We start from the raw sequence: 26,516 nt of genomic DNA, 5'->3' as shown, positions 1-26,516 counted from the left end.
GCGGCACACCACTTCGCTGAATCAAGTTCAGTCATGTTACTTTCGAGACCTGCGGGAGTACTTTTCCCATCACATCGGCAATGTGTGTGATGGAATGTGAATGTCTCGGGCGCGTACRTGAACCCCGACGGCACGGCACACGGGAGGTTCGCGCCTCGCGAAGCATTCGAAGGTTCGAAGCGCCAGATGATGGATCATGTTCGATTCTGCCGCCGATATTATTCATCACATCTTGAAAAGGTCACCTGGAGCAGACCGCGTCTGCAGCTTAGCGCACGAACACAAGCATGTCATCGATGGCATCTATCGGCCTGAGTTCAAGTAAGATGATTGGCACAGAAACTTTCCCGATGATTCTCGTGATGTGATCGTTGTTGAATGTGACTGCTGGGATCTTTCATTGAACTCGAGCTTCGTACCCAATCACACTTCGTATCAAAGCTAGAGGCATCGAGCTAAAGCGCTACCAGGGAGATACCTACAACAGGCCGCCCCGGTGGGGTAAACCCTAGTCGACCTTTGACGAAGWACACCAAAGCACAATCATTCTTGGGACCTTTCACTCATTCCGCAAGCAGATCTCACTTCTTCCTATCGTCCTTCCCCCGCTGCTCATACATTTCACGGTTCTCTAGCCCTCCTTTCCCAATCCCTCCAGATCCCACTTTCTTCTCGATCCGTGCCAGGGCCTCTTCGATCAACCCAATATGTCCTCTCAAGGTCCCTTCTACCTCGTCAAACCGCGCTTCTTGCTCTTCGAGATTGTAGTCCAATTGGTTGCGGATCAAGTAGGTAGTTCCGCCGATCGCAGTGAGTGTTGTAGCCAGATGGGCGAGGAGATGCTTGGTTGCCATGATAAGGATTGTTTCCCGCCGTGCTTTGGCTTGTAGAGAGTGGCGATCTGGTTTCCTGGTCTATTTGGGAATGTTGATATTGATTGTGTTGCTGATGTTGTTGGAATAAAGACTCGCGCTTCGCGTTTAATTCATTGCATCATACTACGAGCCGCTCACTATCGATGATGCGTATACTCTTGATCAAGTCTCACATCGATTGTTCGCATTGCGGCGTCGTCGACTGCGAGGCATACACATCGATATCGCTCGAGCCGGACGAATGGCTTCACAGCATCGTTCTGAGCGGCGATCGGACAATTGTTGAACAGGGATGTTGTCCAGTATTGAATCAACATTTGAATTCACGCTTTTGCCTGGCCAAACCTTGTCGGAAAATAAAAGACGCCATGCACCAACAAGGCCGCTGCACGAAGCACRTTGACGGTCGAAGATCCCCACACCAACATTGCGGAGAGGTCGCAAAAGGTGTGGTGTGTTTCTGTTGGCCTTGAGAAATGGTGGCGCATTCGGTAGGCGCGACCAGGCGCGTCTCGCCGAGGGAAGATTCCAAAATAGCGGGCTCCAAAGTCACTCTCGCTTGACGGGCCCGCAAGAGCCACCGAGTGCCTTTGCCGCGTTGCCCCATGCAGGCTCGTCGCAAGCTTCACGAATGGCCACCGACCTTTCTCTCTACACCATCTGACTGGTCTGCTACCCTCGCCTGCCGGCCAGTTGCGGCACACTCACCATGCCTCCTTCACGGTCCTTCGCCTGCACCAACACCACTTGCGCAAGCTTTCCGTAGGGTTTCCGTAGGACGTGCCGCTCAGCTCGATAGTGTCTGCAGCGCGCGAAGCAGACAACACTCACTCTCAGCGGTAAATCGACTGCCCCATGATCTCACGCCATCTCCCTCTCGTCCCCATCTCAATCGCTCCTCTTTCCTGCACTCTCTTCCTTGTTTTTCCCTATATGCAAGAAAGATGCGGTCAACTGTCACGAGATCCACGTTTCACAAGACACCCACGAGCACACTCTTTGGCTTTTGCTAAAACGACGATCGCTCCGTCCCATAACCGCCCGCACTGCACTACTTCCTCCGGCAGCTCACGCAAATCAAGGCTCGGGCCCCGCCAGATTATTGTCGTCAGTCTTGCGAACAGCAACATATGGTACCTACCTGCAGACTTATATGCACCCTGCAAGTTCGTCCAATCCTCGCAGACCACGTCACACAAATCGCTCTCCACCGCGTGGCGTCTACATCGAATCGGCCACTCCGTCTCTCTGCGCGAGCTGCACAGCCACTCACTGCCGCCGCTGCGAACTTCCATGCATACTGCTGCGTGATGCYGTTCAGTCTGAGTATACCCAAGGTCCATATACTCCAATCCTATTCTCATCGACACATGTTTTAATAATACACTATTACATATTTCAAAAGCGCTGGACGCTGACAGATTCATTAATACAGCACACATTCCCCATGCGCCGTTACCATACGAATATACGAATTAACGATTGTTTGAAGCATAAATGCTCTGATGAACATCGAATTGCATGTCAGGCGGACTGCACGTAGTATAGGTCTGGAAGGTGTATCGCGGCCATGTCTTCGAGCAGAGCGCATGTTCGACCCAATGGCCAGCGGAATGAATCAGCAAAACGGCAGCCACTCGCTCACAGTAGCCGAATTCCAACCAGAAACTCCGACTCAGAAAGCAGCGAGCAGCCACAGAGCGTGCAACACATCGCAAAGATGATGAAGAGAACGAGCAGAAGCGCTCCAACAATCGAGCCTACTGCAAAGAGCGGCACGAAAGCGCCAAACACCATTGCAGCACACTCTGCACGAACCAACAGACGATCATCTGGGACACCTCCCACATTCGCGCCTCCTGCTGTACGAACACCATCACTTGTTTCCGGATCTTCTGTCTCAACTTTCGATAGTCCTCGGCCTAATGGCCTCCGCCGAAAACCATCTGGAGCAATAGACAGATATGCAGCTCAAAGAAGGGCAGAAGTTGGAACTGTCGAACGAGGGAGGGCAGCAATGCATGGCGGTACTACATTCTCACGGGAGGATCTGGACAGCACCGTTTTGGGAATTACAATCCCAGCAACATCAAAATCTGGACAAGAGGGCGCGCTTGACTTGGCAGCCTACGCATATAGCAGCGACACATCTCGCGAGACGACTTCCTCGGTACCCACCTACGTTTCATCGGCCACCCCATCGACACGATACAGCGATTCTCCGTTCAGTCCCGTACCCACTCCAAGTTCCGCGTCCTCCTATTCTTCTAGTGTGGCTGGTAGAAGGGTTGCGACCAGAAGTCCCGAAATCTCCAGACATGTGGTCGCAAGTGGTGTCACATCAAAGAACTCGAGGTTGGGATTGTTCCCGGTACGAGAATCCTCAACCTCAACATCCTCTTCCAGATCGGCTGCTCGGGTCGATTCCAAGTTACCACACAATGGAAAAGGCATGGAGAAAGAAGGCACCACTGCCCCTGTCTCGGCGGCCACTGGTAAATCGACATTCCGCAATAGACTCACCAAGGCGAGGCCCGATGCATCCAGCGGAAAGCAAAAAATGCAGATACCGCCGGAACTGGCTCATCTTAACGTTGACGTACCGCGAGTCCAACCTGATGTCGCGAGACCGCGCGCTCCCACCCGGCCTAGTCGATCTGGCACATCGACTCTTGCGGATATGGCAAATCCATCCTCAGTTGTACAGAGTGACCTACCATCTGTGTATACTATGTATCACAAACGTATCCCTTCCCAGGAAACCCCTATCTCAGCTTCTTCACCAACCAGAACCCGATTCGGATTCTCCTCGCGAGCATCGTCTCGAACCACGTCACCCCGGGTAGACTCTGCGTTCTCTCCTCCACCCTCTGCTCGCAGGTTTCAACGCAGCAAGACGCCAGACCACTCATCGGGCGAGGTTCCTACAATCCGCCGGAAAGACTCCCCTGCTATTTCAGCCAGCCCGGCAAAGTCCCCGCGCTTTGGTTTCTTCTCGCGCAAGACCAAGCCAGAGGTTCCAAAATTGGTTGAGAAGCCTTCGCGGCAGCCTTCAAAGGGCCCAAGCGCTGGGACGGGACATGAAGGGTACGGCAGATTTGGCTTCCGAGGTAGAAGTGGTAGTAATGCAAGCAGTAATGGCGGTCGGTCTCCCAGTGCTGATAGCAGTAAATCAAGTGTTCCGGTTCGACCAGCAGCCAGCAAAAGAAAGAGCAGTACTGGCAGTAAAGATGGATCCGAGCTTGACGATTTCCTGAAGGAAAGACTGCGGCCTGTCATTCTACGTGGTAGCGGAAGTACGATGAGCTCCGATCCCATTGGAGCGAGCCTGGAACCTGAATCGTCAAAGGCGTCTTCGATGGAAGACTATCCCCGGCTTCTTCCCTCGGCCATGCGCAAGGCTTCCGACTCTTCCGTCGAGACAAGACAATCGACGAAATTGGCAACATCAGATAGTTCGGGCGATGAGTCCTCAAGAAGAGTCCCCAGCCTTGCGACCCGTCGATCCATCACACGTCTCTCCTCGGGTGAGAACCGGTCTCCGGTTCGTGTGCCACCTCCAATCAACACGAATCTACACGCGAAACTTCCCGTGATTGACAGCTACGACGCAGAGCCAACTGCGTGGCCACAGACCGACAGCTCGTTGCCTCTGACAGAGGATGGTAGAGAGGGATTGTGGTTGCAACCCCTGGATGTCAAGCCTTCACCAAAACCGGCACGCAAATGGAATTTCTTTTCTCGCGCTGCGACAACGTCTCCCGTCAAGGGCAAGCAACAGGCCGTAGAAGATGTGGAAGATGCAGCAATGCCGCCCAATAGAGCCATTGCGCACTATGCAATGTCGGATAACAGTCATGCAATTGAACTCGATGAGGTTGAGCGTATTGTTCAGGATGACACCGATTTTGAAGAAGACTCTATGTCGGATTCGGAGTCTCTACCAAAGGAATATCCGCACGGAGGGCGTCATCTCAATAGAACGCCATCGCCGCCCAACGTCGAGTTTGGCCGTGATGCCGACTTTCGCGTACAGTATCAGGCACAAAGGCTCCGCCTCAACCGACAGGACTCGGGAGAGACTTCAAAGATGCTCAACGCTCAGTCCATCTTCTCAGGAACTCAAGCTAGACCATCTGGAGAGGCACAATTGAGACCTTCGGTCGCTCGCGCCGTCCACACACCCGACATGACAGGGAGACGGACACTTGAACCGAGCCAAGGCTACTTGAGCACTCCTGAGCGGGCAAACAACTCATCGAGATTACCACGCCTATCACCTGTTGGCAGGATACCTCCAGTGGTTTCTAGAAGAGATCGGGATAGGAAGCTCCCAAACACTTCTTTCTCTCGACCTTTCTCAAGCAGTCAGCATCGTCCGTTTGCCAAACCGCCTGGCTCCGTGTACAGCCAGATTCGAGAAATGGCGAGTCCGACCGAATCAAACTCGCAACCTGTGTCGAGTGCAAGTACCAGATCTGAGGGTACGATGCAAGATCCTATCAGCACTGCGCAGACTGAAATTGTTTCTACCGACCGCGACAGTGTTGATTTGCGCGGCTATGGGGAGTTCCTAGCCTTTCCGCCGCGGAAAGGATCAGATCAGTCCTATTCATGTTCCGATAGCTCTAGCATCCCGAGCTGGATGACCACACTACCTCCACAAAAAGAAGACGTCTGGAACGAGTACAATGATTTCATGGACGAGGTGATGCCGTTAAGGACACCGATGAGAACACCAACCACGGGATCTTCACTTGGGGCGCCATTTCAATACTCCAGTATGCTTTGGGATGGGAATGGAAATTCATGGCCGATCCCTACCCGGACTGGCCTACCACCAACACAGCAACTTCCACCGATCCCAGGTGTCAATACGGTGCCTACTATCTTGACCGTGCCCCAACAAATCTCACGGTTCTTGCGGCCTTCACTATCGCCAATCACGCCAGACACCATCAGCGATTTGGGCAATCATATCAGTAACTTTCCGCCCCGTTTCGCAAGCCTCCACAACACGCAGCATCCGAAACGATCGAGTTTGACCAGCGCTCGCGGCAGTATTTCATCCTCACGCTCCAGCAAGACCTCCACCCACTCGCGATCAGCATCTCTGCCAAGTGCGCGCAACTCGCAAACAGATTCGTCTCGTATGCTCCAAGCCACGTCGCTTGCAGGAATTGCGGAAGCTCCAGCAGTCAGAAACATCAAATGCAGTACTGACCTCCGCGTTGGAGCACTCATGACAAGCAAATGGCTGTCCTTTGGCCGTGTCCTCTTCAGTCCTGCCCACAACGAGATGCAATTTGCCGATCATCCGCGGATTCTGATAGTCGATGGTCTCAGCAACGACTGGTCTCATTTCGTCGCATTGACCTATCCTGATGCCCAGGTCTACAACATTGCCCAGATATCCGGACACTCTCTATCGCCGATCGGCGCAACTCCGCCAAACCTACGACAGATCCGCCTCCCCTCCTTCTCAGCCTCTTTCCCTTTTCCAAAGGACTTTTTCCATACCATCGTCTTCCGCTTCCCGGCTGCGACGACGGAGCAAACGTACGCTGCGCTCCTATCTGAATGTAAGCGTGTGCTTCGTCCGGGCGGTTTTCTGGAACTGGCGGTCCTGGACCTCGATCTCATGAACGTGGGACCGAAAGCGAGGCGGGCTGTGAGGGGGCTGAAGACTCGTATGCAAGCGAAGGATTCTGAGGTGTGGCTAGGCAATTCAAGTGATCTTATTGTGAGAGGTTTGGGCCGGAGAGGTTTTGAAGGAGTCAAGAGATTCGGTGTCGGCGTTCCTGTTGAGGGGAGGATTGCTGCTGCTGTTGGTCAGAGAGAAAGAGGAGGGTCTTCCTCTTCTTCAGGATCGTCTTTCGCGGGCATATCACCCAGCAAAGAACTCAATCTGGCAAGCTTACTGGACAATACCGACTTTGCCATGAAGAGCAATGATGAGAACATCACGAAAATGGTGGCAAGAGTGGGTCGATGGTGGTATTCGAGCTGCTATGAACGCATCCTACCTGTTTCGGATCGAAGTATCTGGAAAGACCGGACGTTGTTGAGAGAGTGTGAGGAGCAGGGGACGAGTTTTCGGTTGTTCATCTGTCAGGCGCAGAAACCTTTGCTGGTAAGGAGGAGGACGAAGAGTGTTTGATGATGGATCATGCATAGTATGAACATTCTTTGGTGCTTAGTATTTAGAAAGGARGAGGAGGATATGATGACGACGGTGGTGATGAAGAGGCTGGACCTTGAGATTTTCTTTCGCTTTCTGGTTCTCTTTTCGGCCTGGAAGCATTTTGCAGCGTTTTAGCAAGCCAGCGATGCTGTTTCTTTTTGAGCCTTTTACGATTGGGCGGACGGGAACGACAGAGAGACAGACAGCAAGACGCATACGGCCTCACGGCCCAGAGAGAGGATTTCGGACGTTCATATTGATTCCTTCCTGCTGCGATAATGCGTGATGACGAAGAAGTAGTGAGAATGGAATGATGAGATGCTGCAATGAAATCAAAGAATCTTAACTCACCACAGTTTCGTTGTATTCCCTGCAAGATAATAAGCATTTGATGCAATTGCTCCGTCTAGGTAGGTACATGTAGGTAGGCCAGAAGAAGAAGCATTGTGGGGATGATGACATGTGACGCAGCGTCCAAGCTCTCCGCCGCTTGAGTGCTGCTGCCGAACACCTCCAACCTCAACTTCTGATCCTCGCAACGTCCTCTTGCTTTGAAGACAAGTGTGCCTTCTCAATATGGCGGAACAAATCCAATCGCTGGACGCCGATACGCACATTCTTCTCGACCAACCGCTCCTCCGCGTGCCTCACGAATTGCTCCGCAAGAACCTCAAATCAGCACAACGACATGTCGACCAGGCCGGCAAGAACATGACCAAAGACCTTCAAGCTCAGCCATCCAATTCCGCAGCCGCCCTCGCATCGCTCGACGCTCTCCTGGCCAAAGCCACGAACCTTCAACGCAAGCTTGAGCAACTCGCGGCGGAAGAAAAGTCCCTGCACGCTCAACAATCGGCACGAATCGCCCATCTGACCCGGCTCCATGACATATCCAGTCTCTCGGATGTGGCATATGATAATTGGTCTCACACGCGTCTGGATCGCCTCTTAGTCGACCATCTCCTCCGCCAAGGCCACTCCCGCTCCGCCCGATTGTTGGCCGATGAGCAAGACATCCTCCCGCTCGTTGATCTGGCAGTGTTCGAAGACAGTCGGCGGATTGAACAGTCGTTGTTAGCAGGCAAGACGGCCGAATGTCTGGCGTGGTGCGGAGAGAACAAGCAAGCGCTCAAGAAGATCAACTCCAACCTGGAACTAGAGTTGCGATTGCAGCAGTTCATTGAGTTGGCGCGAGGAGGAGATGTCGGGGAGAAAGTGGCGGCGATTGTGCATGCGAGGAAGCATTTGGCTGGAGGGCAAGAGGTGGAGTTTGGATTGAGGGCCGGAGGTCTGTTGGCGCACGAGTGTGATACTATGGTTGAACCATATCGCGTAAGTCGCAATCATGCCCCTACTCCTCCGCCACCCCTACTTACGATGACGATGGTAGATGATGTATGCTCCGGCCCGATATCCTCACCTCGCGAACCTTTTCCTCAAAACCCACCACTCCCTCCTGCAACTCCCCTCTCAGCCTCTCCTCTATACTGCCCTCAGCGCCGGCCTCTCCGCTCTCAAAACTCCCTCCTGCCATTCAGTACACACCGCAACCCATACCGGTGCACCGGTCTGTCCTATATGCTCCACCGAATTGAACGCGCTCGCGAAAGGAGTGCCGTATGCGCACCATACAAAGAGTTTCATCGATGAGGATCCTGTGGTGCTGCCGAACGGGAGGGTCTACGGGAGGGCGAAATTGGAGGCGCTGAATACAAAGTTGGGAATTGGAAAGGGAAGAGTGAGAGATCCTGCTGGGGGAGAGGAGTGGGCTGAGGAGGAGGTGAGGAGAGTTTTCATTTTGTAGTGGACTGACATTAGGAGTTCTGTCCTTTTTGCTATCTTTGAGCGAGCGAGCAAGCCTTATACCCATCGTTCATTCAGTTACAGGCGACAGAAATCTCCATTCGCCGTATCAAGCGGTCATCAAGCCCTTCTCTCAACCGCAATGCAAGAGTTGTTAACCCTTCAACTCTCGGTCTTTGAGCTTCGAGTGTCTTCTTTGACAAGTTATCCTTTTTCACGCATCGCAGAAGTGACCAAAAGCTGGAACCTACCCATTCCAAACCAATTGGCAATCTCCCTCATCTCGCCCTCCCCCACAAACACCCTAGCTGGTCGACCGTCCAGTTCGTATTGAGTTCGCCGCTTTTGCCCCTTTCAACATCACTCACTGTCCCTCACAACTGCTCTTGGACTGCACAACCCTCTTCTTCTCATCAAAGTCAGCAGGTAGGTCACCTTCGTCTTCCTCATACAGCGCACTCTCAATCTTGACGCGCGAATCGATTCTCTGCCTCTCAAGTTTCACTCTGCCTTCCTCTCCCATGGCCTCCTCCACCTTGCCAGAAAAGCGTCTAGCATTGAGCGCAGTCCGCATCTCATCATCCTCTTCTCTCTCCCGCTCTCGCTCTCGCTGCAAGGTAGCGTCGCGTCTAGAAGCCGTGAGGAAGAGGGGTTCCATTTCGCTTTCACCCCATAGGGTACGCTTCTGTTGTGGAAGTGCGGGAAGTGGCCTGTCGGGAGGAGGGAAAAGCGAGGCTTTGGGTGTCGCAGGGACGTCCTCCATCTTGATTTTTGACGGCGTTATGGTAGTACAAGGAGGATAGGGCGAGTCAGGATAGAGAGCGTAGAGGGTCTGCTGCATCGATCTCGCCGATTCGTTCTCGTCTTTGACCTCAATCATCTCGTCGTGTACATCGAATGGATTCTCAGAAAGGCCATGGTCTTCTCTCTCGCCTCCACCTTTGGTCTCCAGTGCGGCGAGCGCGTAGCCGACTGCACTCTTCAACTGCGTCTTGGGCGAAGGCGATTCGGGGTTGAGGTCTACTCCGCCTGTATCATTGTCCTCGGCGGGGAAGTCCAAAGGCATGAGACCTCCTACTTTCTCCCACATTCCTCCTTCGTTCGGAGACTTGTCCGTGGGAGGACATGGTGAGACGGGGAATGTAGCGAGAGAGTATTCCTGCACTAAGCTCAGTGGTCTGGCGGCGTTGGGAAGGGTTGGAGGCGGGGAGCTCTGGTATTCTGAAGCGGCGTCTACATCTTGAAACTTGAGTGGTGAGACGGGTGGTGTCGAGTCAGACAATGGCCAGCTCTGTGGTCGAGGTCGAAGGTTGATGTCGTTGTTCTTGTTCTCAGTCTCGATTGGTGGGGATGGTTGGTACTTGGAAGGGGTGTAGTTGGCACAGGTATAGCCTGGAGCTGCGATGGATGTCATGGGTATGCCTTCTCTCTGGAGACGAGGAGTCGAAAGGACCGTACCATCTTGTGGAGCTTCGCCCGCGGGAAACGGCCAGTCCGCGGAAGGTGGACGACCCGCGGTCAGAGAGCCGGGCAGCGGAGAGTCTCCTTCAGCATGAGGTTCTCGCTCATGTTGCTGGGTAGGCGTGGTGTCCAGCTCTCGCTTTCCTGGCGTCCAAATCACACTGCCGTTCGAAATGTTCCTCTCCTTCGGAGTAGGCGAATGAGGGGAAGTCCTCGCCCTCACCATGACCCGTGGCTCCCTCGGTCCCCTAACAGGCAAGATCTCGTCCTCGTCCCTCTCTCTCTCGACCGAGAAGCTCCTCGCGTCGAAGTTCATACTCTCATACCTCGCCACATCATCCAATTTCGGACTTCCATCACTCAGACTCGACTGATTGTCTTCATCGCCTTCACTCGACAACCTCTCCTCAACCTCCCCGACGCGTAGGTCATTCTCCTCTCCCTCTTCAGTCTTACCCTGTGCGGCTCGGCGACACCGAAGCTTCACGTACAACACCCAAGCCAACATTCCAACAATGACGACAAACACAAGACATCCCAGCGCGATTCCCGCTTTGTCGGCACCGGAAAGATTCGAGGGCGCGGCATCGTACTCTATGAAAGACTTACCTGTAGATGTAGCCAGCAAAGTGGTGTACGTAGTCGTGACCTGCAGAATCTGCGAGGCAGTCGCGCGGATGGTGATGACTGGGTTATGCGTTTGATTGTAGTGTTGATCGGGGTGCTCCATGGCAGATGATCGTGCTGCCCGCTCGAGATGGCGCATGATGATGGTTGCGATGGTTGATTGATGGAATCCTCCGCGCGGATGAATTGGAGATGATGGCGAAAAGTTTGAAGTTTCGAAGGGACGGATTTCGCCAAGCTTACTCACCGGAGTGGGATGAAGTRAAGTGAATGAGATCTAACGAACCTCGCCTACTCAAACAACTTCCACGTCTATTGGCCTTTCGGCTCGGCAAGATCAATCTCCGCCAGCCCTTTCGCGTACTCTGCGTACGTCTCGATCACCCACCCACAGAATGCCTCCCAATCCCTTTGGAAAATCGACATGGCCTGCTTCAGCTGTGCCTCGTCCAGACGGGCATGCTCAAGACTCCATATCGCTAGCTGCTTCCATCCATGAATTCCCATTCTCAGATCACCCACCAGCACCTGATAGAACTCGTGCGAAAGACTCGAAGTCTGTAATGACCTCCCACTGCGTCGATTATCAGCATCAAACCTCTGCAAATGGGCTTTCATCAAAAGCACTTACCGCATCGAACTCGGATTATCGGCATTCAAACAGCACTCCAACCCGGCTCCCAGCAATCCTCTAAACCCATGCTCTCGAACGTTCCCACACAAGCCCAATAACTCATTGCTCACGGGGCACAGTTCCACGCAAATTTTCCTCTTCTTATACTCCTCTACCAGTCCCGGATGATTTAACAATGCATATCCATGCCCCACTCTCTTGGCATTCAAAAGTAACGAGTCATACAGATTGCTATTATCGGGATTGTTCGATCCGCCGGCGTCAAGGAGTGACTCCCCAGCATGGAACATGAACGGGATGGAGATGTTGAGATCCTGACAGGTTGAGCTGAAAGCCAGGAGAAGGTCGGAGTAATGCCCAATGTGGAACTTCCGATCCTCAGCACCGACGAGGTCGAAGCCGCAGATTAGATTCGGGAAGGCTAGCTTGAGCCTGAGACAGTTCTGGAGTTCTTGTTGCATGAGGTCTCGGGAGATGCTACGGGGAGCGCTGTAGATGATTTTGAGCCCAAAGGGGAAAACGTCGTAGTTTGGAAGCTGTTCCCGTTTCCTGGAGATTTCTTCACAGACGATGTGCATCTGTTGGAAGTGATCAAGTTGGGTCTTTCCATCGTCGGACGTGATAGTCTTCTTGAAGAGCATGTCTCGCAATTCTGCGTACATTACCTTGTCAGAAATCATGCTGTCGATGGCATCTCCGACATAGGATCGATATGCACTTTCGTAGTTGGTGAGCCCCTTCAGCGCTCGAGTGCCCTGGTTGAAACACGCCCATACTGCATTGGTGGTTTTGCGATCACCATATGCTTGACTTATTGTGACAATCATCTTCTCGCATACCCAACGTTCGGCAAGGTCTAGCCCAAGACCCTCCTCGCGGATGCGGTCCTCGGGATCTGCATCTTGAAGTTGAAGGTCTTGAGGGAAGTGATTTCGAAAGTCAACAAAGTTCATCCAGCAATCGCTTCGAGGTTGCCGGGAGGCCCAGTCTGGTTCGTAATGTTGGGAGAAGATGTTCCCTCGCTCAGTCCGCCAGTCATGCGGCAGGACACTCAGTACTATCTCAGTCTCGACATGGCTAAAGTCTGAAGGCTGCAACAGCGGGCGGTTACTTCGGATGAACATGGTCTGCTGCACATTCGCGTTGCGGGCGTACATCAAAAGCTGTCCTGGTGGTAGGGCCGTGTTGAAGTGAAGGTGCAGATGAGCACCTTTGGGCATCTCTTTTGCAATCTGAAAGAGTCTGCTCTTCTCGATCCGCTCTCGATTGACCAAGAAGCGGCCGCCCATGTCGCGGGTGTTGGATTTGGGTACGGCCTCGCCTGCGATGTTGCCGTACAGCGATTCATCATTACGTTCGTGCTCTCTGATTTTGATGAGGATGTGACCTGCTTCAGTCTCTTTGGAAGAGGCGCTCGACCTCGCTTTCCAATCCCAAGCTGCTTTAAGCTCATTTGTCAGGAGCTGATCGCGGTTTTTCGCGTAAGTCTTGGACGCTTTCGATTGCTCGACATGCCGGGCAAAAGTTGCTTTCGCATTTTGTACCGGGTCCACGACGTTCTCCATTTTGTGATCGACGTCCGTGCCATCAATTGTGGTCCGCGTATGGAGCTTCCAATGGGCAAGCTGCCAAAGGATGGTTAGTGGTAAGCGAGAGGTGACGCCTGCGGCGTGATAGCAAGCTTCTGCGCTCGAGACCCCAAGACGATGGCAGGTCAGCGTTGCGTACCTTGTCCTTTACCAAGCCAATACACATCTGGTGTGGTAGTGATTGTGGGCAACTTTTGCTCCATCTACAGAAAGGCGTAATAGCAACTCTGCCGTAACGAAATGAGGAGCTCGAGTCACCGATCAGGGTGGTATTGTTGGATTGTTTACATGCATGTCGCGATCGCACGTGATGAACGCTACGCTACCAGCTTCCAGCTGGCGGCTTGTGATTCAATCCTGCAAGGTGCTGCGCCTCTTCCATCGCCAGTCACAATAGGCGCCTTCGGATGGCTTGCCGCATGTATGGATGGTAGCGTAGCAATGAGGTGCGTATCTCTCTGATCAAGCTCGGGCGTACGGAGAGACGGAATGCTATTTGAAAGGAAGTGGTTTTGGTGACAAGATCGCAGGAGAAAGCTCGTCCACCGACAACGTGAGGGAGGTGAGGTGCGTCCACGGCCGATCTCGGCAGACCCGGGCAAACGCCATCGATTCTTCCAGGTTCTCCCTCACGCAGGCTCCCAGCTCCGTTTGTTGAACCGTACGTAGCAACCAGCAGGAATCTCGCTTGTAAGGAGTTGGCCTTGTAGCAAGGACGACAGATGCCTTGATACCATAGCAGCAACACCCACAGTATTGGAGTGTTTTTTCATCTACCCACCCTTAGCCGCCGAGCGGCTGAGGGCTGAAGCGAAAAGTCCAGGGCGATCGCCCTGCCCGAGTTTGAGGTGCATGTAGAACTACAGACAGTACCACGAAAATCAACATGATCTGGAGGCGTCGACTCAGCCTCGTGTCGAAGCATCTCCAACAAAAGCGCCGTCCTTGCTCTCGTTCTCTTAGTTCGATATTAATAGCGTGCGGTGCACTGCCACCATGTCGAACAATAACGCTACTGGTGAGCAATTCTCCGGCCGATGTGGTCTTCAGACGACTGACAAGCCTGCTATACTATACAGTTGCTCTCCCTGGACACAGGAATTGGGACGTGTGGTGGTCGCCTGGTAACTTACGTGGACCGAGGCCTTGCGTTTTGGGCCCCTGATGTTCGACAGAAGTGCTGACTTCCCTTGTCCATCTTCAGAGAGCGGTTTCGACAACTTCCAGCTGGACATTGTCGGATTCCTTGCAGTATTGGGCGAAAGCTCTGTGAGTTCAGATGATGTTAGACCAGTATATGAATGAATACGCATTGACAGGTAAGTCCCTTGTAGGTCACGGCGAATGCGCAGGTGGCAGCGCTCTCAAGGCTCTTCTATCTCCCTCGTTTACTACCAGCACCCCAAGCGCTGCTTCGGACTTCTCGCCCTACGACTCTGATACCAAGAGAGGCGAAAGTTACAGGCGTTCACTCTGGTAACGTCAAGGATCACGTCCATCACGTCGCAAATGTACTACTGTGAGTAAGGACTGTCTGTCTCTAGAGCAACAATTGAATTGACCTTCGGCTGACGCGCAAATGAGCGGCGAGCCCATGGAGAAATACACCGTGCAGCACGTTACAATACAGAAGAAAGTTCGAAACCCTGACCATGTCCAGACCTCCATCAGCGACATTCTGTTTCGCGGGATATCGCGGAAAGCACGCGCATCGACCGATCAAACAGTGTTGCCATCTCCAGTCAAGGCCAAAGCCACCGGTCCTCTATTTTGGGTGACGATGATAGGCTTTTTTTCTGGAAGTTGTGATCTTGTTCGCATGCTCAATCATCTTTGGAGATGGGATGTCGCTCCTGGCCACCATCCTGCTCGGAGGGCTGTCTACTGTTGTTGGTGTCTGCAACAAATGGACGTTGGAATTGTCCAAACTGCCCGACAAGGCGGCCGCGACAGGCGCGGGGGATGCCGTGATTCGTTATCCCAATGGTAGCTATAAGGTTGGTCTCCTTTCGGGCGAGCCTCTTTGCACCCGCACTCCTCAGGACCTCAACTCTGACAAAGACTAACATTTCCCAGATTGTCAAATGTACCGAGGAGGTTGCAAGAGAGCTGTTCTTCGCTCCAGAAGAAATGTGACTACAACATCAAATCAGAGACTGTGTACCGCCTGCTATCACTGATCGGGACGGTCATGTTGATGCTAGGCGTCATAGCACTCGCCAATGCTAAGCTCCAGCTACAATTCGGATGGGTAAGCAGAAAGAGTAATCACCACTCAACATGACAATTACTGACATTTCTCCAGGCGGGCGCATTCATCATCATAAACATTGCGCACTGGGTCGCCGCCGCCCTTCCACAAAGCTCACATTGGGATCTCTCATGCTACAACTACGATATAGTCACCTACCCCGAGGAAGAAGAGCAATGTCCCCCAGCAGAAGAAGGCCAAAAGAGCCCAATAAGCAAATTGACACGCACGCTGCAGAAAATGCTCCAGGATAAGCCAGACCAAAAGCCAAAGTCAAATTTCACAATAGCCCTCTGGAAAGCCATCCTCCTCACGAAATCCATCGCATGGGTGCCGCTGAAAGAAGCCGCGCCTTCCACTGTCGTATGGGATGAGTGGCTTGTCGAAGCCGAGATCAAAGCGAAACAGCTCTGGAAGGAATTGCAACAAGAGGAGGACAACGAGAAGAAGAAATCGCCGTCGCCCCTTTTCCAACGGCCGAATCCTGATGACTGGGATGCAAAAGATGCGTGGAACGAACTGTACAAGAAGCATAATCCAAAGCCGCTATCGACTGCTCCTACACCAGCGCCTACAATTCAGGGCGTATGAAGAATGTTCATGGCGATCATGAAGTTGGTAATACATGCATATTTGCGATGTTTGGGCGATTTAGCGACTTGTGTTCAATATTCGATCTGGGCGATTTAGCGATTTGCAGTGGAAATTTTTATTGACGACTAGCGATTTGCCGTATAGTATGCCTTGAAACATTCATATCATCTACTTGTTGTGCAGTAGCACAGCAAGCCACCTGTACACATAAGCTGCCATCACTTTCTTTGGTTGCGGCTGGTAATGCGGTCATTCAGGTCATCCAGGTCGTCGTCGACGTCGACGTCAGACGGTGATTCCGAACCGCTTGAATGGTCATCAAGCTTGCGGTCCCGGTCGACCACGATGGGTGAGCGCTATTTCGCTGACGACGACTGCGGCGAGTGGGGTGAAACTGCTGAAGACCTGCCATTCCCGGTGGCTGTGCTGGTGTGTTGAGGAACGGCGGAGGCCTTTGACTTTGACTCGGTGAGCGGCTTGAATGGGGGTGGAGGCCTCTTGCTCTTGTCGTAGACACTGCGACCCTTCATCAGTGCGGCGAAGTCGGGAAGCTCTGGGTCGCTCGAGAGGTCGCCAGAGCCGTCATCTGTGGCGTCGATGAATGGGTTGACGACAGAGTCTTTTGGTTTTGCCGGTTGATTAAGGACGATAAGAGGGCTATAAGTTAAGGATCTAAGATGTATATATCTCCCGAAGCAGTAATTGCTAAAAGGGGGCTATAGGAAGAATGCATGCGGAGATTTATGCTACTATCGAGAACGATAAGAGGGCCCTAAGTTAAGGAACTAAGATGCATATCTCCTAAAGTAGTAATTGCTAAGAGGGGGCTATAAGAGGATTGTATATAAAGATTTATGCTACTATCGAGGATAATAAGAGGGCCGTTAGTTAAGGATCTAAGATGCATATCTCCCGAAGTAGTAATTGCTAAGAGGTGGCTATAGGAGGATTGCATGTAAAGATTCATGCTACTATCGAGGATAATAAGAGGGCCGTTAGTTAAGGATCCAAGATGCATACTGTACACATAAGCTGCCATCATTCTCGTCCCAAGTAGCAAGCATTTACTCGGGTCGACTTGGAAGCACTTTGAAGCGACATATCAGTACCCTTCCTTCGTCACGCATGCAGAGTTTCAACAGGTAGAATATCTTCATTGAAAAGTGAAATCATATCTAACAGCAGCGCTCTCGTTGCTGGACCAATCTGCTTCACCAGAGCAGCCCAACACAAAAGCGCCAATAAACACCCGTTCCAAGAACTCCATGGAAAAGCAAGAAGGAAACGTCTGCTTAATACACCCGCTGATTACCCCAGAACGCCATGCATGCCGTAAACAGAAACAAGCTGGTATCTCACACAGTCTCACAAGTCCAAATCCATGGACTCTCCAATCTCCTCACTCAGACCTCTAACATGTCTCGGGCCCGTCAATATACCTTTCCAAGAAGAGGATGATGGGGAGGAGAACGAGTTTGCATCATATTCGACGCTTTCGGCGTCGTCCTCCTCATCCTCGGCAATTGTTGCCGAGTAGTTGTTGTACCCTCTGCCCTCAACGAGATGGCTCCGAAGATCATCCAAATCCATAAAGGGCACTTCGACCTCGTCGTCGTCGTAGTCGATCTCATCGTCTTCATCATCTCCACAGWCGAAAGTCTCAATCTCTCGCTGTAGCAGATCGTTACTGAGCCAATAACTCGCGCGTTTGCTAGCGCCTTCATCGCCCAAACTGTAGGATATCTTCCGCTCTCCTGCAGGTTTCCGCATGTGGGATGGTTCGTACACTGGACTGTAGGAAATGACGCTGAAACCGCGAAGATAGATGTAGCAGACGCGCTTCTTTTCTTTGTTGAAAAAGAAGTAGTGTGTGCTCCATATCGCGCCTTCGTCACCATCAAAGGGGTCATCATCCGGTGCATAAGAGTACTTCTCGCAGGACCGAAGTCCCATCTCCTTGTCGATGAGTCTCCACATGTTTTGGTTCCAGATTTCGCTGCCGGTGCTGACACCCCCCGCCGGCGCCGAACTAGAAAGCGAGGGAGGGGAAARATAATTCATCGCAGCCGTTTGGCGAGGGCGCAAATTCTGCAACATACTGTCAATGTTGTTCATCATGCTCCTCAAACTGCGCTCTTTCCGGAAGTCCGAAGGCCGCAGCAGGTGCGAGAAGTCGTAGTCCGGATGCGATGCGTTCAGCGTGGCAATCAGATACGCAAACGTCCTTCTTGCAGTAATCTGGCTCAGCGGTCCAAAAGGCGACGCCCGTGAGAGATCAATCTCCGGTACCTCTACAGTACTGCCCCTGTGCCGGCCATGTCTATCATTACTCCTCCCATCATCGCTGGCGGTCCGGTATGGTGGACTTAACGAAGCAGACAGCCTGACCAATGATTCGTATTGTGATTCGAGGCCATTCTCGATGTTCCTGTACAGCCTCTTATCTCCGCCGGCGGCTTTCGTGGTGTAGATGTCGCATCCGCCGATAACGTGGCAATCTGGAGTCGAAAAGTTAAGGGCGTTCGTCACCGTGTCGATGTCGCGGAGTGGGAGATACTGTCGGTAGTTAGCGAGATGGTGACGTTGAGGATGGGGGAGATGCGGCGCATCGAGGCGACGGGCAATGGGCAGAGCGCCCTTTGATTGCCGCTGTGTCGCAAGACTCTCGAATGTATCTCATCAAGTCTGCGTGCTTACACTGCCTCGCTGCGTCGCGTCGCAGATATACAAACCTTCATCGCGTCACTCTGTTGCCCATCGGCTATCTATCCAATGCACCGCTGCTCGAGGACTCTTAGTTGGAAGCGCTGGATAAAGCGACGTATTGAGGGTGTCTGCAAAGTACCGCGGCGAGGAGGAAGAGGGAGCGGTGCGAGTGCTGACGTTGTTGCCGCAGCCGTTGTTGGCCTGTTGGATTGCGCCGAGATTGATGTAAGATGGCCTAATACTCCCCTCAAGCGGAAGCCGGTGTTGACTAGTCGCGTAGAGCGACTAGCAGGCGATGGTCCTAGACTGGGGTGACATGTTGATTTGTTTGTTGTGTCGTCGCGGGTGGTGCGGYGGTGGTGTTGTGACCGAACCAAGGGCCGCTTGAGGGAGGTGTCGTGGTCCCCTCTTTCTGTGAGCCAATCGAATCACGGGATTTTCTCACGCAACCGGCCTTGATCCTGCGGGCGCAACGCATAACGGCAACACGACCTGACCATATGACCATGCACTGCAATGAGCGACTGAGCATCGCGCRTGTCCCAGCTTGGTAAGGGAAAAGGTGTTAGTTTGGGAGGTATTAGGATGGTGGAGCAGTGTACCTTACCTTTGATGCGGGATTCGTGGCTGTCGTTCCATTGTCAGTGAAATGCAAGGCGAGCGAGTGCCGCGAGTGTCCTGGTGAGACCGGGAGCAACAGATATCGATGTTGGTCAGGGTTCAGTCATTTCATTAGCAGGCAAATGCGCCTGTCTTGTCGTGCTATACCTATCGCCGACAGGCTTTGTAACAACAGCACGGGGTATCTCGATCCTTCCAATTAGACGCCATCAACGCCCACAAATTGCGAATGAAAAAAGCACACTGGTTTTCCCCCGAAGACGCGCTTCAAAGTACTCGGCAGCTACAGAAGACCAGCGTTCTTGAGCTGGGTTTCGAGCTCTGCGCTCATCTCCGTGTTTGTCTGGGTGTGGATGGCAGGCGTCAGCGTGCTCATGAGCGATGGTGCGGCGTACAACAATGCGCGATACACATGAACATGATGCAATGCATTCAGCCGATCCTCGTGACTGCATCGTCCTCGACCTAGCAGGGCAAGGAATCAGCGGGTGGCGATACAAGATGTGACACACCGTGCGAGTGAAGAGAGGGGCCGAAGTGAAAGGCCAGGCGGCCGTGAAAGTCCGTATCCACTTACCTCCATTTCCTCGAGACTGTCCTGCGCGCCGATAACACGTAGCACGTTCTTCTTGCTACTCTCCTGCATCTCGCCCGCCAGAAGCAGTTCATCCAAGATGAAGTAGGCCTTTTGGAAGTTGAAGATGATGTCCAACTCGCACACGTTGCCGTAGTACTTGTCCATCTGCTCTACGTAGCGATGTACAATCTCGAGGGTGATGAGCTCATTGTCGGTATTGTCCGTCGCGGCGATGAAGAAGAGGGAAGCATAGCGACGGTAGACGACTTTGGTGTCTGGAAGGAGRGAGGGATCAGTCGGGACGCCGGCGCAGACAGGACGCATGCGCAGAGTGCATATTTACCACGATACTCTAAGAAGTTGCAGCTGCGTGTCCGGCGTGCGAGAACCAGCTGCGTCACGTCCTTGACAATCTTCGCCTTGTCCTTTGGGGACAGGGTGGTGAACCATTTGGCCAAGCGCTGAGCGGAGTGTGTTTTAGCAGATGAGCGAAGGAGTAAGATGCCGTGAGATGACACCTACGACCTTTCCCTGCCGCGAGAGCAGGATAATGTACTTGATGGCCATGCTGGCGGTATGGACCGTCGGAGGTGGTGGGCAGGCACAGAGGGCAAGTGTAACGTGCAAAACGACATAGTGTGCCCTTGCCAGAACTAGCGCCATGCCCCACCTGCTAGGTTGGTAAGAAGTCAAATCTCGCCCGGTGGCCGATGGAAAGTTTGCTCGCCCGCGTCTTAGGTATGAGGTGACCTTGCCATGGCATCATGAGAGCCCGCTTCGTAACCAGCTTCTCGCTCGACACATGCGTGCGCTTCTCGACTCCTTTGCACTTCCTCCATGACTTGCACTAAATTGATCCGGCAACGATAGCAACCGCCCCTCCCCCATCCCTCCCCGAATCCCTCTCCAACATCAAAAGTTCGGGATTGGTAATCATGAAACTGCTATTGTCCACATCCAACATCATGGGCGGCGGCTCGTCCATTCGCCGCTCACCCACGACCAAGTCCAACGCCGAGTTCATCTCTTCCCTGCAAGCCAACTTTGCCCAACACTCAGCCCCCGAGAGCGACGTGACGCCCACCAACGGCAATGGCACCGCAGAGCCAGCACAAGTCGACTACCGAACATGGACACGGCAGAAAGACGATGTACTCGAGATACCRACGTTGGACCTTGCAGAATCGGCACTGGCGGAAGAGCGTGAACAGTACGACATTACGGTGAAGCTATTCTATCTGCCCGGCGCGTCGAGAGACAACCGCGCAGCACAGACGAGAGAGGCGGTGGAGCTTGTCAAAAAAGCCTTGAACATGCCCTCGATCGATCTGTTGATCGTTTCCTTCCCTGGCATCTACTTTGATGAAGAGGAAGATTGTCCCGACAAGATCTCCACCCGAGGACCTGTCGAGGCTGACCCCGAACCGTTGAGTGGTCAGCTTGAAGCATGGCAAACGTTGGAAAGACTTCATGAGGAAGGGGTGGTGTTGAGGCTTGGGCTTGCGGAGTTTGGGAAGGAGCGCTTGCATTCCCTGCTTGAGCAGGTCAAGATCAAGCCAAGCGTGAACCAGATCAATCTGCGAGACTGCTGTTCGGTGCCCAAAGATCTGATGGCGTTGGCCAAGAGCAAGAGCGTGGAATTGCTGGTCCACAACGATTGCTCTAACGTCCTGCCGAGAGGAACTCTGAGGGAGCTCCTTGGGCCCGGCTCAACTGGTGCTGGCGTGCTCACTGAATCGTCCAAGACTGGCGATAAGCGTAAGAGCTTACACGGGGAGGAAGCCACCAACGGCGTTTCCCAGGGCAGTATGTCTGGAGAGGTGCATCCACAGTGGGTMATCAAATACACGGCCGTTGTGAGGAATCGAGGCGTCGTGGAGAGCAAGGGTTACTTCGCGATGGCAGAGTTGGAAAAGTGATATCCCGGGTTCATCCGCACCAACTGTGGTGGTGATTGAACACGTTGATCGTGTTTCGGACGAAATCTGGTGCTCAAACCTGGTRCTCGAGGCATCGAATCGATACCAATTTCTTTTGCTCATGCGCATGACAGCGAGGGTGGTGGCCAATAAGGTCATTCATGAACACTGCTCAAACATTAGGCGAAAGTCTCGATTTATACCCTCTACGTTGATTTGTATAGACGCCGTCCCTTGTGTTGAACTCTTCCATTTGCTCTCTCAATCATAGTCCCTGCCGATTTCCGCACCCTCAGCATCTACAACACCACGACTCTAGTTTCCAGAACTCCTTGCTGCGTGATCAGCTCCTTTCTGACGCTCTCCTCAACAGCTCGATCCACACCCAAGATCATCAATGCTTCATTCTCTCCGTTCTGACCACCATTCGCCACATCGGACCGGCCACCGACATCAATAGGCGCAACACTCATGAACCGAATGTTGACGCCCGCTTTACCCAGAATACCTCCCACCTTTCCAATCTTACCCGGCTCGTCATAGTTTCTCGCGATAAGTAGAGTGCCCTCCGGAACGAACGAGGTTTGAAAGTTGCCCAAGCGGGAGATGTACGGAGTATTGTTGGAGACAAAGCCAGATATGATGTGGTCCTCGGTCTTCTTCGCGCGAGACGCAGGCTCCGCGAAAGGATCAGGTCGTGGAGCGCGGCTGGCCGAGGGCGAGCGAGGGTCGACACGAGCTCGCAAAGTTACAGAGGCGGAATAGCCTTCCTGATCGACGTTCTCACGTGCGCGTGATTCGTTGACGAGGAGCCCACGTTCTTTGGCAATGAGTTCGGCGTTGACTAGGTTGATGTTGGTGTCTTGAGTGCTTGTGATGGGTTGGAGGAGACCTGGCGGGAAATCGATTAGTATTCGATGTGGAGTGGAGTCGAGGGGAGTCTATACCCTTGATGAGTGCTGCAAAGAGTGGCTTGGTTGTGTTGGCAGATGCAAGAGAGCCCTCGTATATCAAATCGAATGTTGTACGCAGTCGTTCAGTCGTGTTGGTCGGTCCGAAATGTTGCATATACAATGAGCCCATTCTCTCCAGCAAGGAGACGAAGGGCTGGAGAGTGCGGTATTCTTCTGGCATGATGATTGGTGCGTTGACTGCGCTCCTGCAATGCGATGGTCAAGTCAGTTATGAGGATATCTTGGAAACGTTGGTGATTGAAAGCTGCTCACCTCGGGAGCTGTCCAGACAAGATAGACAGGACCTGCTCGCATACATCGATTGAAACGTTTTCCTGAGCTTCGGCCGTAGATGCACCTGGTTCAGAACACATCAGTAAATATCCCAGCTGGCCCATCGCATGACTGCTTACCCAGATGAGGTGTTGCTACCACTTTCGGGTGAGCAATGAGCTGAGATGCAGCATCACCAGCTTGTGGTGGCTCACTGGTAAAGCTGCAAAGGTATGCGTGAGTCAGCTTGCATTTCCTGGGAGTCGAGAGCTTAGTACAAGGGGTTTCACTCACACATCGATACCTGCTCCAGCAATCGTACCCGCTTCCAATGCAGCAAGCAGTGCTGCTTCGTCAATAATGCCTCCTCTAGCCACATTGAGAACGCGAGCTGTAGGCTTCATAGTAGCCAACTCGGCAGTACTGATCAGCCCTTTAGTCGATGCGATCATAGGAGTGTGCAGAGTGAGGAAATCTGCACTCTTTAGCAGCTCTGCAAGAGTGGGTAGAAGCTCGACATTTGCTGCGGCAGCAAGGGTGGTATTCGCATAGGGGTCGTATCCTTTGATGTTCATTCCCAGCCCACCAGCGGCGCGTGCCACGGTCAATCCGACTGTGCAATCCATCAGTGTGTGTCAAACCTTCCGGCAACACCTGAGGCTTACCTTTACCAAGCCCAACGATCGCAAGTGTTCGGCCTGATTTAATGATCACATAGGTCAGCGAGTTCCTCCAAGAAAGTGAATACAAGGATGCGAAAACTTGTGTCCATATCAAAACAGTTGTCTTGGCCCCTGGAGATACCACGATTCCTCAATCGGTATAAAACTCGTCGAAGGGATGCATTCTGCCATATACTTTGCTCACCTTTGACTTCAACGCCAATCATCTTGCTACGCTCCCATTTACCAGACTTGATACTCACTGTAGCCTAGGAAAGAGCGGGATTAGCCCTTTCTTACATGGTCACCCAGATGTCTTCCACATACATGACCAATGTTCCTTGCCACAGCCATCAGCAACGCAATTGTATGTTCAGCGGCGGCATTGATGTTCCCTTGAGGACTGTTCACAACAATGATACCACTGTATAAAAAGGTGAGCCTGTTGCGTGTTGGATGAGCTTTATAAATGATCTTACAGCTTCGTTGCGGCCTGTAAGTCCACATTGTCGACGCCGACTCCAGCACGAGCAACGACTCGGAGCTTCTTGCCTGCAGCTAGCAATTCCGCCGTGACTTTTGTCTCTGAGCGGACGATGAGTGCATCATATTGGGGTATCAACTCAATCAATTCCTGTTCGCTCAAGCCTTTTCTCTCTTCAACTTCCAAAGATGTCTGTAGTAAACTGAGACCATCTGGAGAGATCTTCTCTGGAATGAGCACTTTTGGAGGCGGTGATGTCTTCGTCATATCGTGGGTGCCTATGAGGYGAGATGATGGTCTATGGTTGTTGTGGTATGGTTGCAAGAAGACTGAAATATCGACAGTGCCTCCGGGTTCGGAGCAGCATAGAGGCTTCTTGTAGCTCACCGCAGCTCATTCTCTTCAATGGCTCGGTACTCGGGCTGCGCTGGCCTTACCTTGATGCGTGAAAGGTTGAACCCTCTAACCCACACATCTTCGTGCTCCCCCGCGTCTCGAACTCAGCCCCACACACATCCCGTTTCCTCACATGTGCTAGTAAAAGTGGGTCGACCAGTTTTACACAGCAACGTACGAAAGCCAAGTGTGCAACCCTGGCTTTAGAAGACCGTTGCGCCTCCGACATCTGGCATTTTGAACCCTGTTTGCTCGAAATCTGCCCGTAAGATCGCGGCCAGAGCATCCATCTTGGTTCGCTGCAGTCGGAGCACGTTTGCGGCGACGCTGCTACCATCGTGCTCTGCTTTGACGGGGTTTGCCACGTCTGTGTGACCGTCACCTTGATGAGACCGTAGTTGGGAGCCGTCCACACCCTCTGCAGTAATCCTCCGTTCAAAGCCATTTCGTCTAGGGGGTACACCGCCTTCCAAGACCAAAAGGAGATGTTCCTGGACTCGCCGCATGATCACGTTGGCGTCCTCAGATTCAATGGTCAGGACATGGAGAGGGTTCTGCTCTGCGTCCTCGGCAATCTCTTCGTCGTACTCCCCCGTCAAGCGGCCAGCGGATCCTCGAGATTCGTGCTGCTGCCAGCAGATTGCGGCAATGGCAGCTTGTTTCCGCAGGTCGTTGATGTTTGTCGGTTGGCTGTATGCGAGGAGCGTGCCGTTTGGTGTGATGAGATACCACCGTCTGCAGAGTCGCTCGTCGCGGTTGTGCGACAGCAAATCACCGACGGCTTTGGTGCTGAGCATGTTTGCACTTCTGTACGCCGATGCTGGTGATGGGAATCTATGCGCGGTCTGCCTGCGCGTTCATCCCAGCTTTGTGTCTCTAGCTCAGGTAAGGTATCTTCGACCTTGATGCAACGTGATTATGTAGACGGATGGATTCGGTGTTTTGTTTGCCACAACGCCCAATGGTCCAACACGTCGTAAAAGGTCAAAGATAAGCAACAGGTGAGAGAACCTGAGGCATTGCATTCCTTCCCCTAAAGTTRTTGTCGGGCTCTTACCTAGGTTGACAAGGAGTCCCACGACTTGTAGAACTTGGTTTCTTGCTTCTCATGCACCACAACCCGGCGCGCGTCTGCTTCAAGTTGAGACAACTTGGCTTGCATCGGCCCAGCTCGTCTCCTGCCTGTCACAACTGGCATGCCCTCCCTCCATCACGCAAACCATCATCAATACTCGAGATTTTCGCGCACGCCTTGAGCGCTCTACTCCATTCTTTATCATGGCTAGAAAAACTAGGGGAACGCGGCCAGTAAAGGCCACGTAGAATGCAGCTCGCTTTAACTCCGGCCTATCCGTATAATCACAACCTAAAATCTTAGATATTTATTACATCTGGACATTTGGCCTAGTGGTTAGGGCGTGTTAGGATTGAGGAAATGCTAGGTAGAGGCCTGGTTTAAAACTTCGGACATTACAGGGGTTCTAGTTGCCGGAGAAGCCTAGTAGTCTCGTTTCCATTACGAGATYAGGGGTTCAATTCCCTTAGTGTTYAATCTTCTTTTTGTTCCTTTTTTAGGAATATTCTTTTTACTATAAAAAGGACTTTAGTCTTTTTTACTATTAGGAGGACGTATCTTACTTATAATATACCTGTTCCTTAACGGATTTACTTTAAAATTTGATATTAATAGTAACGTTAGTAATAAAGGAGGGTTATATACTAAATTCTATATATATTATAGATTAGTAATGTTTAATACTAATCCACCTTCTCGGCGAATAGGCTAGCGAYAGCGAGGTATATATTTAGTATATTCCGAGTAGGCGAGGTCCGTAGTAAGCATTCGACAAGACTCGTGTTAAAACTTAGAGTAAATCGGTCGAGAGACAGCTAAGTTCTAAATAAGG

General features: G+C 52.4%; 12 protein-coding genes; 5 read left to right on the top strand and 7 right to left on the bottom strand.

The window, feature by feature from the left end:
* Nucleotides 1-581: 581 nt before the first annotated feature.
* RCC_03013 (uncharacterized protein) lies at nt 582-854 on the bottom strand (the record flags this gene model as incomplete). Its single annotated transcript, XM_023768306.1, has 1 exon — nt 582-854. One exon carries the CDS (start codon nt 852-854, stop codon nt 582-584), a length of 273 nt encoding a protein of 90 aa, XP_023624074.1.
* Nucleotides 855-4,176: 3,322 nt separating this feature from the next.
* Nucleotides 4,177-7,035, top strand: RCC_03012 (uncharacterized protein; the record flags this gene model as incomplete). The annotated part of the gene is made up of 1 exon (XM_023768305.1): nt 4,177-7,035. The coding sequence occupies one exon, from the start codon at nt 4,177-4,179 to the stop codon at nt 7,033-7,035; it is 2,859 nt and encodes a 952-aa protein (XP_023624073.1).
* Nucleotides 7,036-7,635: 600 nt separating this feature from the next.
* RCC_03011 (related to Protein FYV10) lies at nt 7,636-8,863 on the top strand (the record flags this gene model as incomplete). XM_023768304.1 has 2 exons in its annotated part: nt 7,636-8,391; nt 8,450-8,863. 2 exons carry the CDS (start codon nt 7,636-7,638, stop codon nt 8,861-8,863), a joined length of 1,170 nt encoding a protein of 389 aa, XP_023624072.1.
* Nucleotides 8,864-9,226: 363 nt separating this feature from the next.
* On the bottom strand, nt 9,227-11,089 carry RCC_03010 (uncharacterized protein; the record flags this gene model as incomplete). The annotated part of the gene is made up of 1 exon (XM_023768303.1): nt 9,227-11,089. The coding sequence occupies one exon, from the start codon at nt 11,087-11,089 to the stop codon at nt 9,227-9,229; it is 1,863 nt and encodes a 620-aa protein (XP_023624071.1).
* A 173-nt stretch (nt 11,090-11,262) lies between these two features.
* On the bottom strand, nt 11,263-13,339 carry RCC_03009 (uncharacterized protein; the record flags this gene model as incomplete). XM_023768302.1 has 3 exons in its annotated part: nt 11,263-11,524; nt 11,582-13,209; nt 13,313-13,339. The coding sequence occupies 3 exons, from the start codon at nt 13,337-13,339 to the stop codon at nt 11,263-11,265; spliced, it is 1,917 nt and encodes a 638-aa protein (XP_023624070.1).
* An 830-nt stretch (nt 13,340-14,169) lies between these two features.
* RCC_03008 (uncharacterized protein) lies at nt 14,170-15,163 on the top strand (the record flags this gene model as incomplete). Of its 2 annotated transcripts, XM_023768300.1 has the most annotated exons (5): nt 14,170-14,191; nt 14,253-14,297; nt 14,378-14,442; nt 14,508-14,692; nt 14,758-15,163. In XM_023768300.1, the coding sequence occupies 5 exons, from the start codon at nt 14,170-14,172 to the stop codon at nt 15,161-15,163; spliced, it is 723 nt and encodes a 240-aa protein (XP_023624068.1). The 2 variants fall into 2 exon arrangements, with proteins under 2 accessions (XP_023624068.1, XP_023624069.1); XM_023768301.1 differs by lacking the exon at nt 14,758-15,163 and having other exon boundaries at nt 14,498-14,653.
* RCC_03006 (uncharacterized protein) lies at nt 15,157-16,015 on the top strand (the record flags this gene model as incomplete). XM_023768299.1 has 3 exons in its annotated part: nt 15,157-15,170; nt 15,250-15,424; nt 15,479-16,015. 3 exons carry the CDS (start codon nt 15,157-15,159, stop codon nt 16,013-16,015), a joined length of 726 nt encoding a protein of 241 aa, XP_023624067.1.
* A 1,368-nt stretch (nt 16,016-17,383) lies between these two features.
* On the bottom strand, nt 17,384-18,756 carry RCC_03005 (related to MAF1 Protein required for sorting of Mod5p; the record flags this gene model as incomplete). XM_023768298.1 has 2 exons in its annotated part: nt 17,384-18,574; nt 18,751-18,756. The coding sequence occupies 2 exons, from the start codon at nt 18,754-18,756 to the stop codon at nt 17,384-17,386; spliced, it is 1,197 nt and encodes a 398-aa protein (XP_023624066.1).
* Nucleotides 18,757-19,554: 798 nt separating this feature from the next.
* Nucleotides 19,555-20,489, bottom strand: RCC_03004 (probable clathrin-associated adaptor complex ap-1 small chain sigma1; the record flags this gene model as incomplete). XM_023768297.1 has 4 exons in its annotated part: nt 19,555-19,809; nt 19,923-20,197; nt 20,266-20,383; nt 20,445-20,489. The coding sequence occupies 4 exons, from the start codon at nt 20,487-20,489 to the stop codon at nt 19,555-19,557; spliced, it is 693 nt and encodes a 230-aa protein (XP_023624065.1).
* Nucleotides 20,490-20,887: 398 nt separating this feature from the next.
* RCC_03003 (related to gamma-cysteine synthetase regulatory subunit) lies at nt 20,888-21,841 on the top strand (the record flags this gene model as incomplete). The annotated part of the gene is made up of 1 exon (XM_023768296.1): nt 20,888-21,841. One exon carries the CDS (start codon nt 20,888-20,890, stop codon nt 21,839-21,841), a length of 954 nt encoding a protein of 317 aa, XP_023624064.1.
* Nucleotides 21,842-22,140: 299 nt separating this feature from the next.
* Nucleotides 22,141-24,480, bottom strand: RCC_03002 (related to D-3-phosphoglycerate dehydrogenase; the record flags this gene model as incomplete). XM_023768295.1 has 9 exons in its annotated part: nt 22,141-22,733; nt 22,789-23,000; nt 23,068-23,152; nt 23,208-23,290; nt 23,362-23,680; nt 23,733-23,765; nt 23,935-23,998; nt 24,057-24,153; nt 24,209-24,480. The coding sequence occupies 9 exons, from the start codon at nt 24,478-24,480 to the stop codon at nt 22,141-22,143; spliced, it is 1,758 nt and encodes a 585-aa protein (XP_023624063.1).
* A 332-nt stretch (nt 24,481-24,812) lies between these two features.
* On the bottom strand, nt 24,813-25,406 carry RCC_03001 (uncharacterized protein; the record flags this gene model as incomplete). Its single annotated transcript, XM_023768294.1, has 1 exon — nt 24,813-25,406. The coding sequence occupies one exon, from the start codon at nt 25,404-25,406 to the stop codon at nt 24,813-24,815; it is 594 nt and encodes a 197-aa protein (XP_023624062.1).
* Nucleotides 25,407-26,516: the final 1,110 nt, after the last annotated feature.

The sequence above is a fragment of the Ramularia collo-cygni genome (assembly GCF_900074925.1).
Source record: "Ramularia collo-cygni strain URUG2 genome assembly, contig: RCC_scaffold03, whole genome shotgun sequence".
Taxonomy (NCBI): domain Eukaryota; kingdom Fungi; phylum Ascomycota; class Dothideomycetes; order Mycosphaerellales; family Mycosphaerellaceae; genus Ramularia; species Ramularia collo-cygni.
The sequence above is the reverse complement of the archived record's forward strand: the minus strand, read 5'-3'. Positions and strand labels throughout refer to the sequence as shown.